General features: G+C 55.8%; 3 protein-coding genes across 3 annotated transcripts; 1 reads left to right on the top strand and 2 right to left on the bottom strand.

Moving 5' to 3' along the window:
- Positions 1-317: 317 nt before the first annotated feature.
- BDZ83DRAFT_589135 (ZIP zinc transporter) lies at positions 318-1,798 on the bottom strand (the record flags this gene model as incomplete). The annotated part of the gene is made up of 3 exons (XM_060506203.1): positions 318-504; positions 562-1,496; positions 1,766-1,798. 3 exons carry the CDS (start codon positions 1,796-1,798, stop codon positions 318-320), a joined length of 1,155 nt encoding a protein of 384 aa, XP_060359842.1.
- A 732-nt stretch (positions 1,799-2,530) lies between these two features.
- On the top strand, positions 2,531-4,504 carry BDZ83DRAFT_637275 (histone acetyl transferase HAT1). The gene is made up of 3 exons (XM_060509299.1): positions 2,531-2,771; positions 2,831-3,106; positions 3,165-4,504. The coding sequence occupies exons 1-3, from the start codon at positions 2,753-2,755 to the stop codon at positions 4,310-4,312; spliced, it is 1,443 nt and encodes a 480-aa protein (XP_060359841.1). The 5' UTR covers positions 2,531-2,752; the 3' UTR covers positions 4,313-4,504.
- BDZ83DRAFT_637272 (uncharacterized protein) lies at positions 4,505-14,182 on the bottom strand. The gene has a single exon (XM_060509298.1). The coding sequence runs from the start codon at positions 14,171-14,173 to the stop codon at positions 4,703-4,705; it is 9,471 nt and encodes a 3,156-aa protein (XP_060359840.1). The 5' UTR covers positions 14,174-14,182; the 3' UTR covers positions 4,505-4,702.
- Positions 14,183-15,503: the final 1,321 nt, after the last annotated feature.

Raw genomic sequence — 15,503 nt, 5'->3', positions numbered from 1 at the left:
TTCCGAGCCACTCGACTCGGAACTGCAGCTTCTGGAACGCGTCGAAGCGAAATTTTGAGACTAACATGCGTTCTATGGAGGTTCGAAAGCGCTTCTGGCCGATCTAATAGTACAGATTCCCAGAATACATCATCTGGTTTCATTCAGAGACCAACTCAAAAGTTATGGAAGTCTACACAGTCATCATCGTCATGAATCAGAAGGACCCGGCTCTATTGGTGCCACGATTTACTCGTACAAGAATTCCCCGTATTACACCTTTTTTCTTTCTTTCTCGAGAGATACAAGAGACCTTTGTCAATCGCGCAGGTAATCGTTCAGTGGTGATGTCCAAACTGGGTAAGAAGCGGCAGGAGCATGCCAGCAACTGTCGCAAAGGTATCACGCATCTGTGGCCGCTGCTGGCCCCTTTGTACGCCATTCCCGTCAGAATAGCCGTTCATGCCGCCGTGTTCGTGCTTGGGAGAACTGCCGTCTTCCTGCATCGCATGCATCGCAACAAACCTGACAGGCCGTCAGTAGCTATTCACGCTTCAACCATGGGCTGTCGTCCAAACTTACAGAAATGTTCCTGCGGAGAAGAGAAGAAGCATACCCGTCCACCACTGACCAGATTCGCCCTCAAAATTCCCACCGCCCAAGATTCGAATGATGGCCCAGGTACTAAGAGCCCCGAATGGGGCAGCGAGGCTAAAGACGATGAGGTGTCCTCGCGCCGTTCGTTTGGAAAGCCCTTGCTTCAGAAGCACCGATGTCAGACCAAAAGCCGCTGGTGCCTTGTGAACCATGATGGCGACGAATATTATGAGTCCCAACTTGGTGTTCGATGTAGATGTGGACGCGCCCATTGCGATGCCGTCCGCTGCGGCGTGGATCACCAGACCGATGGTGGTGGCCAGGCTCCGGGACTGCTTTGGTGGAGGCGCAAGAGGCCCGAGGAAGCCTTCCGTTTCCTCGTCGCCGACGCTTGATGAACCACCAAGGTTATCCAAGCTGACGTGGCGCATCTGCGGCTCTGATCCGCTGCCGCCTGCTGCGTGGCGGGGCAGCCTGTCGATGAGGTACATGAGGACGAAGCCGAGGATCATGGACAGGCCGATGTAGAAGGTCGGTACCTCGTTCTCGTGCTTCGGCTCATCGTGATGAGGTTCGGGGCCGGGGGCGGTTGCCGGGGGTTGCTCGTGGCCATGTTCGTCCTGCTCCTCCCGACTGTGCAGCTTTGCAGTGTATTCCACATCACGGCCAATGGCATGAAACTCTTCCTCAACAGTCCGCGCAGATTTGGCAGTATCCGCCAACTGAGGCACATCTCCTGCGTCTGTCACCCACCGAATAGCCGGCCTCCCTTGCTTTCCAGCTGTTTCCGCCAAGCTCCTCTTGCTGTGCGAGTGCCCGCCGGTGGTCGTGACGGCTTCGATGCCTTCAGGTATAATAACAATCATAGATGTCCCGACCAAAATACCGACGCCCACGCTTGATATCAACCGGAGTTGCGACTGTGTGAGGGTTATCGCGAGTGGTAGTGAGCCGGCGAAGAAGGATCTGGGAAATCGCGGGATACGTCGTCAGTTTTACGGAGGGTTCGGAAGGCTGGGGGGTAAGCATCGCCGTGTGCAACCTACGCCAAGGCCATGACCGTCTATCGCGAAGATGATTTGTTAGCTCTCCATTGTGCATAGCCTTTGAAGTGTACCGCCTGGCTGGGAGCTGAAGCTACCCAACGACAAAGCAGGCTAGGTCAGTGTAGGAGAATAAGGGTACGTACGCTCAGCAAGAGCAGCAACAGTAGTCCTCCCATGCTCGGATAGAGAGCGACGATCCGACTGCGATTCGGTGTGTGCGTAAATTGGAGAGGGACGGTTGAGAGGGGACAGCAAGAAGAGAGAATGGAAGAGGGTTGGTCGAGGCTTTGTTGGATCACGCCAGCATGTCTGAAGTTCTTCAATTGTCGACAGCAGCTCTGGCGTGGTTGGCTGAGGTGGAAAATAGGCAGATGGCTAAAAAGACTGGGCTGCTCGAACTTCTGCCCTCGACTCTTCTTTTTTTTCCCTTTCTCTCTCTTCAGGTTAATTTGAGAGCTAGGAGTGCACAGGGAGAAATATCGTCGAGGTTGGGGAGCTGAGCTGGCTCCCAATGGAAGGCGCACCTACCGGGACAGCGGGCGCAACATCATTGGTCGCTAAACATTTCCATTGGCATTTCCAAGGTTCCTTGCTTGCTCGCTTTCTGTGACCCCCCTTGATGCCCTTGAACCTCTCCTCTAGCCTCTAGGCTGTAGGCTCCCCCCCCTCCCTTCCAGGCCTTGTCACCCCATGTCGTAATCCTGTGGGTCCTTCCCGTTGCTGCTTCCTGCTTCCTGCTGCTTGCTGCTTGCTCCTTCTGCGGCTGCTGCGAGGATAGACCAGAGCTAAGACATTTTAGGTACTAGCGCCCCTCGAACCGATTGATCCAAGAGGGCTTGGCTGTCGTGAGCCATTCAATCCAACCGCAGCGGGGCTCAATTAACTTACAGGCGCGTCTCGTCGCGACACTGCTTTAGACTGCGCGTTCACCCCGAGGCTGATTTCGTCGCAAAAAAAAGAAGCTCTCAATCGACCTTCGACGTCAACCTCGACGAGCAAACGGAACCCCTGAACGCCATTTTCTGACACGCGAGACGACGAGTTCTCCATTGCAATACTCCCTTTTTTCGCACAAGAGCGCCGCAGTATACTCACAACATCGTCTCTTCTACCATACCTATATCGATACCATGGCTGAGACTGACGAGTGTATGAATCTCAACTTCCTCATACCCTATCGTCGCAACAATCGCTGATATACTGGATAGGGTCGGCCAACGCCACCGAATCGCTGAACATCAGCTTGATCGCGCCTGCTACCGGGGCTACAAAGACGATTGCCACATTCAATCCCAAATTTACGTACTCCATCTTCGGCGATGATGAGCGCATCTTCGGTTACAAGGATCTCAAGATCAACCTACGCTATCGCACGTTTGACATGCGCCCCAATGTTCAGATATCCTACGGCAAGAAGTTCCAGTCCGTTGGAGAGACCGAGGCGGCGGACGTCGATGCGACTCTGAAAGAGCACCTGCCGTTGGGTAAGTTATTCTGCTCCGTCGCGAAGAAATCATTTCGCTAATCGCGATTTTATCGCAGTTGCCTTCCAGCCCGCACGCGAATTCAATACAAGCTCTCAGAGCCAACCCGCCGACTGGACCCCTCCCGGCAGCCTGCATTCGAGCTTCGATGGCCCTGATGGAACGTACGAGGTGTGGAAGGGGAGCCTCGCGGACCCTGCTGTTCGTCAGATCGTCACTCGAGTCGAGATTATGGTTCCGATGTTCATTGAAGGTGGCTCGTACGTCTCCCGCGATCCTGAAAATGAGGAGGACCCGTGGAAGGTCCTCGAGGATGCCAACCGCTGGACCACATTCTTCCTCTACCGCAAGCAAACATCCCCGGAAACCAGCGACAAGCCTTCCTACACCTTTGTCGGTTACTCCACTGTCTACAAGTTCTTTTGCTTCCGGCCGCCGACGCCGCCGTCATCCGAGTGGGATCTGCCAAAGGAGGAGTTCAACCTGTTGGAGGAGCTGCCCTGCCGATCTCGTCTGTCACAGTTCCTGATCTTGCCGCCTTTCCAGGGCAAGGGCATCGGTGCCCGCCTCTACAAGACCATATTCGAGCACTACTACAACAACCCGCAGACCCTGGAGCTGACTGTGGAGGATCCCAACGAGGCTTTCGATGACATGCGCGACTTGGCTGATATCACCTTCCTCCGGGCACTGCCAGAGTTCAGCGAGGTGAAGATCAACACGGGCATTGCTATCCCTAGCCCCCCCAGTGGCACCGTACCCAAGGACTTAGTGGATCAAGAACTTCTAAGAACCCTCCGTCAGAAGACCAAGATTGTAGAGCGTCAGTTCAAGCGCTTGATTGAGATTCAGACAATGTCACAGCTTCCCGAGTCTGTCCGGGTAGGATTCGGCGACGAGAAGAAGCCGACACCTACCAAGCAGGACAAGCACCAGTACCGTCTGTGGCAGCTGTTTGTGAAGCAGCGCCTGTACCGACAGAACGCCGATGTGCTCGGTCAACTGGACCAGTCTGAGCGGTCAGAGAAGCTCAACGAGGCCTTGGTCAGCGTCGAGCTCGAGTACGCCAGAATTCTCGACTGGCACGCTCGCTGGGTCAAGAACATGGCTGCTTCCTCTGCCGAGGACTCGGGCAGCAAGCGCAAATCTGTGGACGACAGCGAAGAACAGGGTGCGGCCAAGAAGGTCAGAGTTGAGAGCGCTTAGCGTGCTGCATTTCTCTCGCTGAGGCCCAAGAGCACGTGAGGATGGACCGTTTGGGATATGGAGTTCATGGGTGGTCTTGGAGTGTATTTTTCCTCTCTTTGTAATTCTACGCGCTGGCTACGGCGGCTATGGGCCCGGTTGATACCACATAAGAAGGGCCACGACTAGCTTCACAAGACAATGGAACGTGATTGGCAATGCCTTGCTTTTAATATCTGTCTAACTCTAGAACTTTTGAAAAAATGCACATTCCTAAACGCCGTCCTAATCTCGCAAATAGTAAAATGACAATGATGAATCCTGTCCCAAACGCCATGTTATCACGAAATCACCAATACACGTAAGACTTTTCTCTTCCTGGTACCTCCTTTTCGTTTTTTATGTTTCCCTTCACGAATTGACCTCGGCGAACCAGGTCCTCAACAACCCGGCCAACGCGCCGGGCAGGTCCTCGAGGTTGTGCACAATTAAGTAGTACTGGAAGGGGAAGGTATCGAGATACCTTTCAATCACGACGCGGCTACCGCCGTGCTCGTCCTTGACGAACTTCGCCTCCTTGAGATCCAGCACGCTGTCGCCCTTCTTGTTGCCCGTGTCGTCCATGACGATGAAGACGACCATGATGCGCTCCTCCATGGCCTCGCGGAGCAGGCGGCGGATGGGCTCGTGCTGGTTCGACGGCGTCAGGCCGTCGGACAGGATGAGCGCCAGCTGCCAGAGGTCCTCTGCGCCGCCGCCGCGCGACGGGTTCTGCAGGCGCGCGGCGCGGAAGTGGTCGATTGTGCGGCGGACCAGGAGGGCGATGTCGGTGCGGTCCTGCTTGAAGTGGAAGTGCTGCAGGACTTTTGCGCCGGCGTCGTGGGAGGCGAAGGGAGAGGCGAAGTCGTGCGCGAGGAAGGTGTCTGCGCCGAAGCCGAGGACGCCGACTTGGCCGACCTCGAGCATCGTCAGGGCGCGGGAGACCATGACGAGGGACTCGAGGGCGAGGTTTCCGGAGGAAGACTCGCCCATGCTGCGGGAGTCGTCGACGGCGAGGAGGATCTGGTAGGAGCGTTTTGTGGGCACGGCGCGGCGCATCCAGATCTTGTCGCGCTTGTAGGAGGAGGCGATGTAGGGGATGATCTTTTTGATGTTGAGGCGTTTGCCGGTGCGGTAGGAGCCCGAAAGCTTGGTGGATTGGGACGGGGTGAGAATGAGTCGGAGCTGGGAGGTGAGGGAGAGGGAGAGCGGGTGGGTTTTGGTCTGGAAGGTCGTCCAGGACTGGATGGCTTCGGAGAAGTCGCCGAGGGGTAAGGTGTTGTCGTCCTCGCTGATGTGCGTCGTCCAGAGTTGCGTCGACGTCTCTTCGATGGCTTGCTCTTCCTCCTCGTCACCGTCTCTCTGGACCTCGTCTTCCTCGGGTGACGGCTCGCGGTCAAAGTTGCCCTGTCGTGTCTTGACGCCTGAACGGCCGTCATCCTTGTCGGCGCCGCCATCTTTGTCCTGCGCCTTGGGAGCCTCATCCGCCTCGGTATCCATCTTGTCAGCGGCGTCCTGCTCCATCTCAACGTCCTGGTCCTCGGGCATTACGCGACTCTGCGGGTCCTCCTTCTCCTCGTCAATGGCCATGGCCTCGTCAATCGGCTGCACCTGGTCCTCAGATGCGGATCCCATGGCCTGCGCGTCGACGGCGGTCTCGTCATCTTCGAGGTGCTGGAACTCCCGAGCGCCAAGGTCCGCGCTGGTATCCTGCGGCTGCTTCTGCTCACCGTCCTCTTTGCCGTCCTGCTTCTCGGGATCCTTGATGTCGTTCTGCTGGCGATGCCAACGCTCCAGGGCGTCGCCGAGCTTCTTGAAGGGGTCCTGGCGGCTCTTCTCCTCGGCCGAGTCGTCCTGGTCCTGGTCGGTCGGCTGCGCCTGGTCGTCGGACCGAGAGAGTTGACCCTTCTTTCCGGCGCTCGTCTGCTGCTCCGCGGAACCCTCGCCCGCGTCGCCGTCGTCTCGCTGGGCGGCGTTGTTGTTGAAGTCGTTTTCGACGTCCATCTGGTCAACGTCTTGGTCTTGGCCGCCACCCTTGACGTCGCTCGGCGCAGCGTTGGCGTCGGCATTGGCGTTGTCCTTGGGCGGTTCCGCGAGGGCATCGGGCTGCTCTTGCTCGGCGGTCTCTTCCTCCTCTTCCTCCGCCTTGGGCTCCATTTCGAGCTCGGGTTCGCCCGCGAGATCTTCCTCGGGCGCTTCCTCCTCCTTGCCGTCCTCATCTTCCTCCTCTGGCCCCTTCTCATCGGGTCGCTGGGTATCCTCTTCTCCGTCCTCAATTTCGGATTCATGCTGCTCCTTAGCATCTTCCTTTTCGACGTCGGACAACTTGTCAAGCTCGTCCTCCTCGGAGCCGGCATCTTCGCCTTCTTCCTCAAAGTCAAAGTCCATCTCCTCAGGCATCTCAAGAGCATCGTTCTCTTCGACGTTTTGGTCTTGCTTAACCTGATCGTCTTCAAACTTGGCGTCCTCTTGCTCCGGACCAGGCTCTTCGTCCTCCGCCTCCTCCTCATCGTCCTGGTCCATCTTGTTGTCATCCTCAGCGTCATGCTCGTCAGCATTGGCGTCAGCATCGGCGGCCATCTGCTCGTCCTTCTTCTGACCCTTGGCCTTCTCGCCCTGCTGGTCTTTCTCTGCTTCTTCTTCATTGTCTCCATCCCACATCTTTTCGTCGACGGCAGTGGGGTCAAAGTCATCAACATCGCCAACCTCTTCCTCCATCTCATCCTTTTCACCATCTTCGCCTTCTCCGTCGGACTTGTCTTCCTCATCATCTCCATTAACACTGCCCATTTCTCCTTCCATCTCCTCGTCCGCCATGTCGACTGCATCCTTTTCGTCCTCCATCTCTCCATCCTTCTCCTTGTTGGGTTCTTGAGCAAGTTCGGTGAGATCCTCATCAGGTTGAATGTCTTTGCTAATGTCCTCTGCGCCGTCTCCGTCTCCGAGACCCGTTCCGGACTCCATCTTTCCAGAGTCCCCAGACTGCTCGTCTGACTTTTCTTGAGGGGAGCAGAAGCCCTTGGCGGCAAGCTGAGTAAAAGTCTGCGCAAGTTTAAACGTCATGTAGCCAGTCGCCGCTTGCAGGTTTTGAAGCTGAGACAGGCTCTGGCGACAGGTGAGAGCGTACTGCTGAAGAATCGGGAGTACGATGGAGAAGAGTGATGAGGCAACTGCACCCATCTGATCCTTGTCCAAGTCGACAACCTCCAAGGCGGAAAAGCAGTCCTCGACCTTGCCTACGATTGTGTTGATGTGGAGTGCGCTCAGTCCGGAGCTGCGGACGGTGGATGTCTTTGCCAACCAGCCTGCATCGTCGGACGAGCTGGGCAGATCAGCCATGGCCTTCTTGTATCCTTGAACCGCGACCAGAACGGCATCACACAGACTGGAGATTGCATGCTTGAATTTCTGTGCGGTGGCATCGAGGGCCGGCAATTGGCGAGCATGGCCATTTGGAACGTGAATCCATCCCCTGACCTGCTCCAAGATGAAGTCAAGATCGCGGCGACTAGTAGGAAGCTCTCCGTATAAGGTTTCCGCCACGGAAAAATATCTTTTCTGCAAATCTGCGTGCGATTCGTTGGTGAACTTGTTGTGCTTTGAAGCAGATGTAGACCAGCTCTCCGACAGGGTCTCGAACTCCTGCAGCGCAGTACGCAGGATGTTTGAAATGGGTTGGTTGTCGACCAATGCCAATTTGCCGTGGATGTCCACGATCTTGATAGCAAAGTCCAGGATTGGCTTCATCCAGCTCGTAGAGAGGCCTGCGGGCATGCGGTCGATATCGTGCCTGATCGTTGTGCCCTTCAAGCTTTCAACGGTGGCAATAGCGCGGTCGAGTGAGGCAACTGCGCTACGAGCAGAGGACAGAGAGCTGTGCTGGCCTAGTAACACGGCCATCATACCCTCCATGAAACCGGTGCTTCGTTGCATCTCGGCACCGGTCAGATCGCCCGAGTACTCGTGGATCGAGGCTCTGACCTTGGGTGCGATGTCGACGACCTTGTGAAAGTAGTACTCGGCCGTGTCGTCAGTGCTGCCCTCCCGCACAGCAGAGGCGGGTGAGCCAGCCAGAACGACAGCAGCGGACTCCTGTCGGGCCAACTCGTCGGTTCCGAGGTTGTATCGGAAGCCCATCTGCCTCATCATCTTGAGCACGTCGGCAAAGAGGTTGCGCTTGCGTGTCTTGAGGTGCTTGACCTGGTCCTTGGTCTCATCGGTCAAGGTGCTGGGCGTCTCCTTTCGCAGCTCAGCGATGGAGGTGTTAAGCTCCTTAACGTACGAGATGATCTCCTGGGTGGCGTCGAGGGGGCTCTGGTTCGCCTGGGCAGAAACGTCGGCCATGATGGACAATGTCTTTGAGGCGTTCGAGAGACGCTTGTGTTGAGCGAGCCAGCCTGGCAAGCCTTGATCGCAGGTCTTAATAGCTGCGGGATCGACCTTGATGTCAATCACGTCCGCGGCCACTACGTCCTGGGAAATGGGAATGTCCTCGTCGGGGATGCCTTGGTCCAGGATTGGCTTCATCGGCTGTCCGAGAAGAGTGCGGAATTTGCGAACAAGACGGAAGAGCTTCAAGTGAGACTTGCGTGCGCTCTCACGTAGGGCGTTGATGTTCGTGTCCTTCCAGCTGGCCAATAGCACGACCTCCTTCATGGTCTTCTCAAACGGCGCCCGCCCCTTCACAATCGTTTGGTGAACGATCTTCTCAAAGCGGGAGTAAAAGCCAATGAAGTTGATAGCCGCGTCAGAGACCACTGACAAGGAAGGGTAGTCAACAGTGAGCAGCTCAAGGTGCTTTTGCAGCTGTCTCAGGAGTCTAAGGCGGGCAGAGAACTGGCCAATGATTGCGGTTGAGAAGTACGTCTCGAGCTCTCTGACGAGATTGACCGCGTAGTCCTTGAGCTCGGGGGAGTCGACAAGAGACAGAGGCGTGGCAATGAGGACCTGGTAGGCGACGAAGAACCACGAGTCGGCGTCTGCTGTGCACTTCTGGGCTTCCATATCGAAGAGCTTCGCCCAGGTCGAAAGCTCCAGGCGTCTCCAGCTGATGATGGTATCCGTGAGCGATGTGTAGAGAGCAGGGGCTCCGTAGATGGCGGGAGCGTAGCCTCCGTGCTGCCACTCGTAGACGATGCCGTGCAGGTGCTCCAGCTTGGGGAGAATCTTTGCCAGGGGCTCCGAGTGGGTAAGCTGGAGGAGCTGGTCGCAAGCTGCGCGCACATCCGCCAAAGGCTGCATGTGACCGATCTCATCGACTTGTTGGAGATCCCGGAAGCGGGCCTCTACCTTGTCGACGAGCGCAATCAGGCGACGAACCTCGGGCAGGTTGGCGTGGGTGTAAAAGTTGTACGTAGCGCTCACGCCGTTCGCGGTGAGCGTGGTCATTTGCTCGTCAATGGACCAGAGAGTCAGGGGGAGGAGACGACGCGTCATGTTCGGCAGGACAGCGTACTTGTCTTTGTTTTCCGCCGCAAAGCTGTTCCCGACCTTCTTGCAGACGTTCGTCAGTGCTTCCGAAGGGGTGGCTTGCTCCAGGAAGACCTTGCGATGAGATTCTGCCAGACGGACTGACACATCGCGAACCTTCTGGTGGCCAATGGCGGGCTTCTCTTTTTCTTCTTCCTGGTCATACGTGGGGAAGAGCTCGTTGAACTCTTCCTCGTCAACCTCCTCCTCGTCCTCCCAGCTTCCCTTGTGTCGGTAAAGGTTTGTTCTGGCCTCCTCGGCTTTGCGGTCTTCTTCGAGTTTCTTGACCCATTCTTGGTAGAACCTGTGGATGCATTCAAAGAGGGCTTCGCGGATACCACCGCTCAACTTAGACAAGCCCTCGACTGAGGCGATCAGACCAGTGTAGTCGAGGAACTCCAAGCTCTTGTTCGGCATCTTTTTGAGCCCGTGGTGGTACGGCAGGCCGCCAGTGAAAGGCGTGAGGCACATGAGGTTTTCCTCCGGGCTCAAATATCCCTTTTGCTCCCTCAAGGTGATAAGTCCTGTACTCAACGAAAGACCAACCTGGATACAGCCGAGAAGATTGACGAGGGGACGAGTCATATCTTGGTAGGCATGGAATCGATTGGCAAGGCGGTCAATCATCAGAGCTAGGTTCTGCTTAAGGAGACCAATCTCCGGCGCCGGTTCATAGCCAGGTGGCAAGTAGACGAATTTGGTGTGGGTGTTGTAGAGATCTTGGTCTCTAACCATTTTCAGGACGTTGTTGAAGTCTGTCTGAACATAGTTGAGTTCTGATCGAACCGGTCGGTACAACAGCTGCGCCGGTGCTGGCGCAGGTCCCAGTGCGGTCACTTCCTCTTCCGCAAGCTGGATGCGAAGAGAGGTCTGCTGTCCAGTGAATTGGGTTTCAAAGTCCAACAAAGATGAGAGCTTATGCTGCAGCTGGTTGGTCAACTCATCATGGACGTCTTTTTCGAATTGCGGCCGGAGCTGCGGGTCGAAAGATTTGTCGGGCACGTAGAGTCTGATGGCGCCGTTGGCAAATTCGGACCATGCCATGGCAGTAAACGCGGGCATCATGGAGGCCTCATCGGCCTCCGTCTCATCGGGGTTTTCAAACAACCTGTCAGATGCGACGACGTAAAGCATCGCTGTACTGAAGTGGTCCTCGACAAGCCGCGGCAGATGTTGCGGCCAGTCGCTGCACTGAAGCGCCTTCCCAAACCCAAGACCTAGGACTTTTCCCACAGTGCCCAAAGTGTCGTCTTGTTTGTTGTCCTCGAACAGTTGGTTGATTCTGTTGTATAGCGTCTCACAGTGGACGTCTCCTTCATCGCTATAAAGGCTGAAAACATCTGCGAGAAGTGACTTGATTACTCTGTTGAGAGCAACGATTTGATTCTTCTGCAGCACCGGAGCCAAGGCGGCCACGGACCGGCCCAAGGCAGGGAGCTCGGTCTCCAAAAGACCCAAGGAACGCAGACTAGTTGATTGAATCGAGTTGAGTCTTGACAAGAGCGACGTTGCGAGTCTGCCATTCCACACATGAGTGCCCGGGTCTTGGGACGCGAGCTGGCCAATTGTAAGTGAATGCGCTTCTCTAGACTGGAAGCTGCCTAGGCGGATCTGGCCGATGGTATTCTGATTCGACAAGACCGTAAGTTCAGCGTCGTTGGCGCCGTATGGCACAGCTTCCAGGTATTGGCCGGCGTGAGATTTCAAGAGGGAAGCCTGGCGGAGGGTTTCGAACTCTGCCGCGAAGAATGGTTTCACTTCACTGGTCTCGGAGCCAACCTTGGTTTCCAAAAGTTCAATCTCCTTGGAGAGGTCCTGAATGAGCTCGGTGGCGTCGAGATCAGTGCCTCGCACAATCTGATCCGCCTTGACGAGGGTTGACATGGCTCTGGCGAGGTCAGAGACGGATGCCTTGACCTTCCATTTGAGCTCGTCAAGTCGAATGCCCAGACGCTCAATCTCTTGACTTCTCTTGAGGATCTCTTCGCTCATGATGGGGAGCGGCTTGATGCGCTTCCACATGATCTCCATGCTCAAGCCAGTGGTCAGGCGAAAGCCAGTGGTGAAGTCTTCTTCCACGGTCTGAAGATAGCGATCGGCGAGCTGCTTGTTGATGGATTGTGTTTCTGACGAAATCAGCTTCTGCACGGCCTCAACGCCATGGACTAAGTGAGCCTGGAAGCGTGCTTCCTCAAACAAGTCCCCGGTTGTCAGGTGGAGGGTTCGCCACCAGAAGTCCAGCATATTCCGGATGACTTGGGCGCGTTCCTTCCAGCCTTGGGCTGTCGCAAGGTTGGACTGGATGAAGGACTTGATGATCTGAAGGGTTCTTGAGAGGAACTTCGATACCCTGACCGTTGAGTCCTTTGCTACTGCTGCGATGCGGTCCGAGACGATGGATCGCTGGAGTCGGTTCAGAGAAGCGAGCTTCACCGCCTTGGCCTTGGTGGCTTGCGCAGAGATGGCAGATTGGCAACGCTGGACCTCCAAGAGGAATTCGTAGCAGACAGAAAGCCAGAAAGGCAACTCGTCGTTGTTGCGGCCCAAGATTCTCGCCATGGAAGCGTTGTGAAGAGGATTAAGAGGCTGGGCTTCTCTGAGACCCGAGTCGGAGCCGGGCAGTTTGGCATAGAGGTGGGAAATTGCACCACGGAGGCTGGCCGTATCGGCAGCATCAAGGAACGCAAGTTGCTCATTGAGGGAACCTTCGTACTTGTCGAGTCCGGGCCAGCTAGCATCAGCCAGGCCACGGCGCAGAGATTGAGAGAATCTCTCCATTAGCGCTGTGTCTCTGAGCGACAGGTTTCCAAAAGTGGCATGGCTGACGTCGGATGAGTCATTCGTACTCAAGGCCGTGAAGGAAATGGCCTTTGAGGAAGAGAATCGTTGCAGGCTGCTTTCCACGTGAACCTGAGACCCGGAGCTGTTGACGTTCTGCGTCTTCCTCTCACTGAGATGGATCTCAACAGCTCTGTTTCTCATGGCTCTCGAGAGTTCTCCATATCGGGGATCGACGGTGAGGAAGATACGGAATTCCGGGTGAGGTCTGATGATGCAAGGCTCGCCATTAGGTCCGCAATGTTCGTTGATGCTCAAGAAGCCGTTGGGCTCAAGCAGCGAGTTGAGTCTGTCCAGAGCGGAGGCGTTGCACAGGTTGGCATTGTCAAGAACCAGCCACTGTCCGGCCTCCAAAGCCTTGACAATGACGCCATCGAGCCACTCGAAACGGGGGTTGCTGACAATCAACGAATTCCGCAAAACCGAATGAGCCGTGTAAAGAAGAGCCCCAATGTCCGATTCACTAGATACTTCCGCAAGCAATTGTTCAACTGCACTCCTGATGGCGGGCAGGTCATCGGTGTCCCCACGGTAGGTCTCCAAAAGATACAGCAGAGCCAGCGCTGATGACGGAACTTGACTTGGCACTCTGGTCAGGACTGTGATCTGCAGGCCTTCGTAAAGCTCGCGCAAAGTAGCGTTGACTTCGCGAAGAGGATCTGACTGTTCAAAACCACCGACCAAGTCCATTGTATCGATATCAGCATTCAGAGGGAACACAACGAGGGGCTTGCCGACGAGAGCGGCGACATGCTCGAGGAGCACCGACTTTCCGCTACCAGAGGGTCCACTGAGGATGCATGGGATGTCTTGCTTGATGCAGATCATCAGGGACTCAATCTCAGGCAGGCGCGGAACGATGTCGATGCCTGGCAATTCCAACGGTTGAGAAGTCTGGTTTCTAGGCAGGAGTGCATTTCCCACTTGAGAGAAGGCCGCGTTGGTATCGTGATAAAGACTATGGCTTTCTGGCTCCCTCGCAAAGACCTCGGCAAAGAGCTTGTTCACCTCATCACGATCCGTAGAAGATCGGAAACGTTGGCGGATGATGAGGTCAAGGAAGTCATCTGGCTTGCCAGTAGCCAGAAGGGGATCCTTGGTGGCTACGAGGTGCAGCCATCTCAGAATGTCTCTCAAGTTGAACTCCCAGGGGCTGCCGTGTGCGCCAAATGCCTTTTCGATTGCGACTTGGTGATCCAGGCGAGAAATGAACTGGATGACTCCGCTTACAACATCAGTCGGGATAGTCGGGAAGTTATGTTGGGCAATAAGCAGAAGGTCTTCCGCTGTGAAGGTGTCGGCGTAAACGACGATAAATCTGTTCACAAAGGAGCTGGGAAGACCCTTTCTACCACCTCCCTGGTGATGAGGGTTCTGTGCAGCGAACAACCTGAAATCAGGATGCCTCCTGAAAACCTGGTCAAGTTCTGAGATGTATACCTCGCCACGATGATCAAGACAGGCATTGAGACCTTCCAGAACAGACTGAGAGGCCAAGTTCATCTCGTCCAGCAACACCCATTCGCCGTTCTGCATGGCCTGGAGGAAAGGAGCATCGCGCCAAGCAAAGTTGCCGGCTTCGGCGCCCTCGACAGGCATATCCGTACCAAAGAGATCCATCAAATCGGTCTGATCTGACAAGTTGATACGAGTCAGAGGACGGCCGCAAACACGAGCCAGTGCAGCCACAAGAGTCGTCTTGCCAACACCAGGGCTACCTTCAAGCAGAATCGGCTTCCGCATTTGCAGGGAACGCATAACTCGCATGGCGTTGAGTCTTGTGGTTGGGGCGTTGAACGCGAAGCTGGGGTCTGTGGAACGGCCTGCTTCCCGGGGCAAACCGAAATCGCCGATGGACAGTCTGTCATCGGTCAAGACGACCTCAGGCTGAGCGCGGTAGACCGCTGTGGTATCATACCCAAGAAGCTCGCTAAGCTTGTCAAGACATTTCTGCCTTTGTGAGTCGAGCGCCTTGGGGTCCATCGCCAGTAATGCCGAGGGGTTAGCACCCAAGCTGTCAATGAAGACGGTCGCTGCACCGTGGACAATCGCAAACTGGGGCGCGGCAGGGCCGCACAGATTGATGAAGTTGACCCAGATCAGGATGTCACGGATTGAAAAGGCGGTAGAGGATGACGATCTGAAAGTCTGGCCGAACCAATGGGCAAATTGCACTACAGGCTTTCCGAAACCCTGGAAGGACGGGTCCAGTTTCGAGACGACGATGTCAAGCATGTCGTCCATCTCAGACATGGCAGGGACCCAGATCTCGGTGAAACGGTTCCTCAGCGCTGGTGACAGTTCTTTCTTGCCGAAATCGCCGCCCGGGTTCATGGTGGCGAAGAACTGGAAACCGTCTGCCGCCGTGACGAACGAGTTGTCAATACCCTTCTCTGCCAGAAGTAGAGAGCGCCCAGGCTCGAGAACCGAGTTGAGACGCTCCAGGACCGAGTCGTCTGCGAGAGAAATCTCATCGAGAAGGAAATACTGGCCAGCCTTCATGGCGTGAACAAGACTTCCATCTGACCACTCGAACAAGGCTTTGCTCTTGGCTTCTAGGGATGCAATCTTCTCCTGCGTGGCAGCGTCAACCCCGGCCAGCTTATCCGCCGCAAGGCCGTGGTACTGTTGCAGCAGCACATCCAGCGGGCCTGTTGCGTCTCCGCCAAGCGCTCCGAGGAGAGCATTCAGATCGCTCTTGAGAGTCTCTGAGATGGTTCCGCGATTTCTCACGGGTCTCTGGGAGCCAATGAGATCTCCCGTCTCGGTGTTCTGGTGAGCGTTGACGATGTGCAATTCCTTTCCAAGTACGTCGCCGAGAATCTGGCAGACGGTGGTTTTGCCACATCCAGTCTCACCCACGAGA

This window comes from Colletotrichum acutatum, assembly GCF_030867785.1.
Source record: "Colletotrichum acutatum strain CBS 112980 chromosome Unknown BDZ83scaffold_135, whole genome shotgun sequence".
In the NCBI taxonomy this organism is placed as follows: domain Eukaryota; kingdom Fungi; phylum Ascomycota; class Sordariomycetes; order Glomerellales; family Glomerellaceae; genus Colletotrichum; species Colletotrichum acutatum.
The sequence above is the reverse complement of the archived record's forward strand: the minus strand, read 5'-3'. Positions and strand labels throughout refer to the sequence as shown.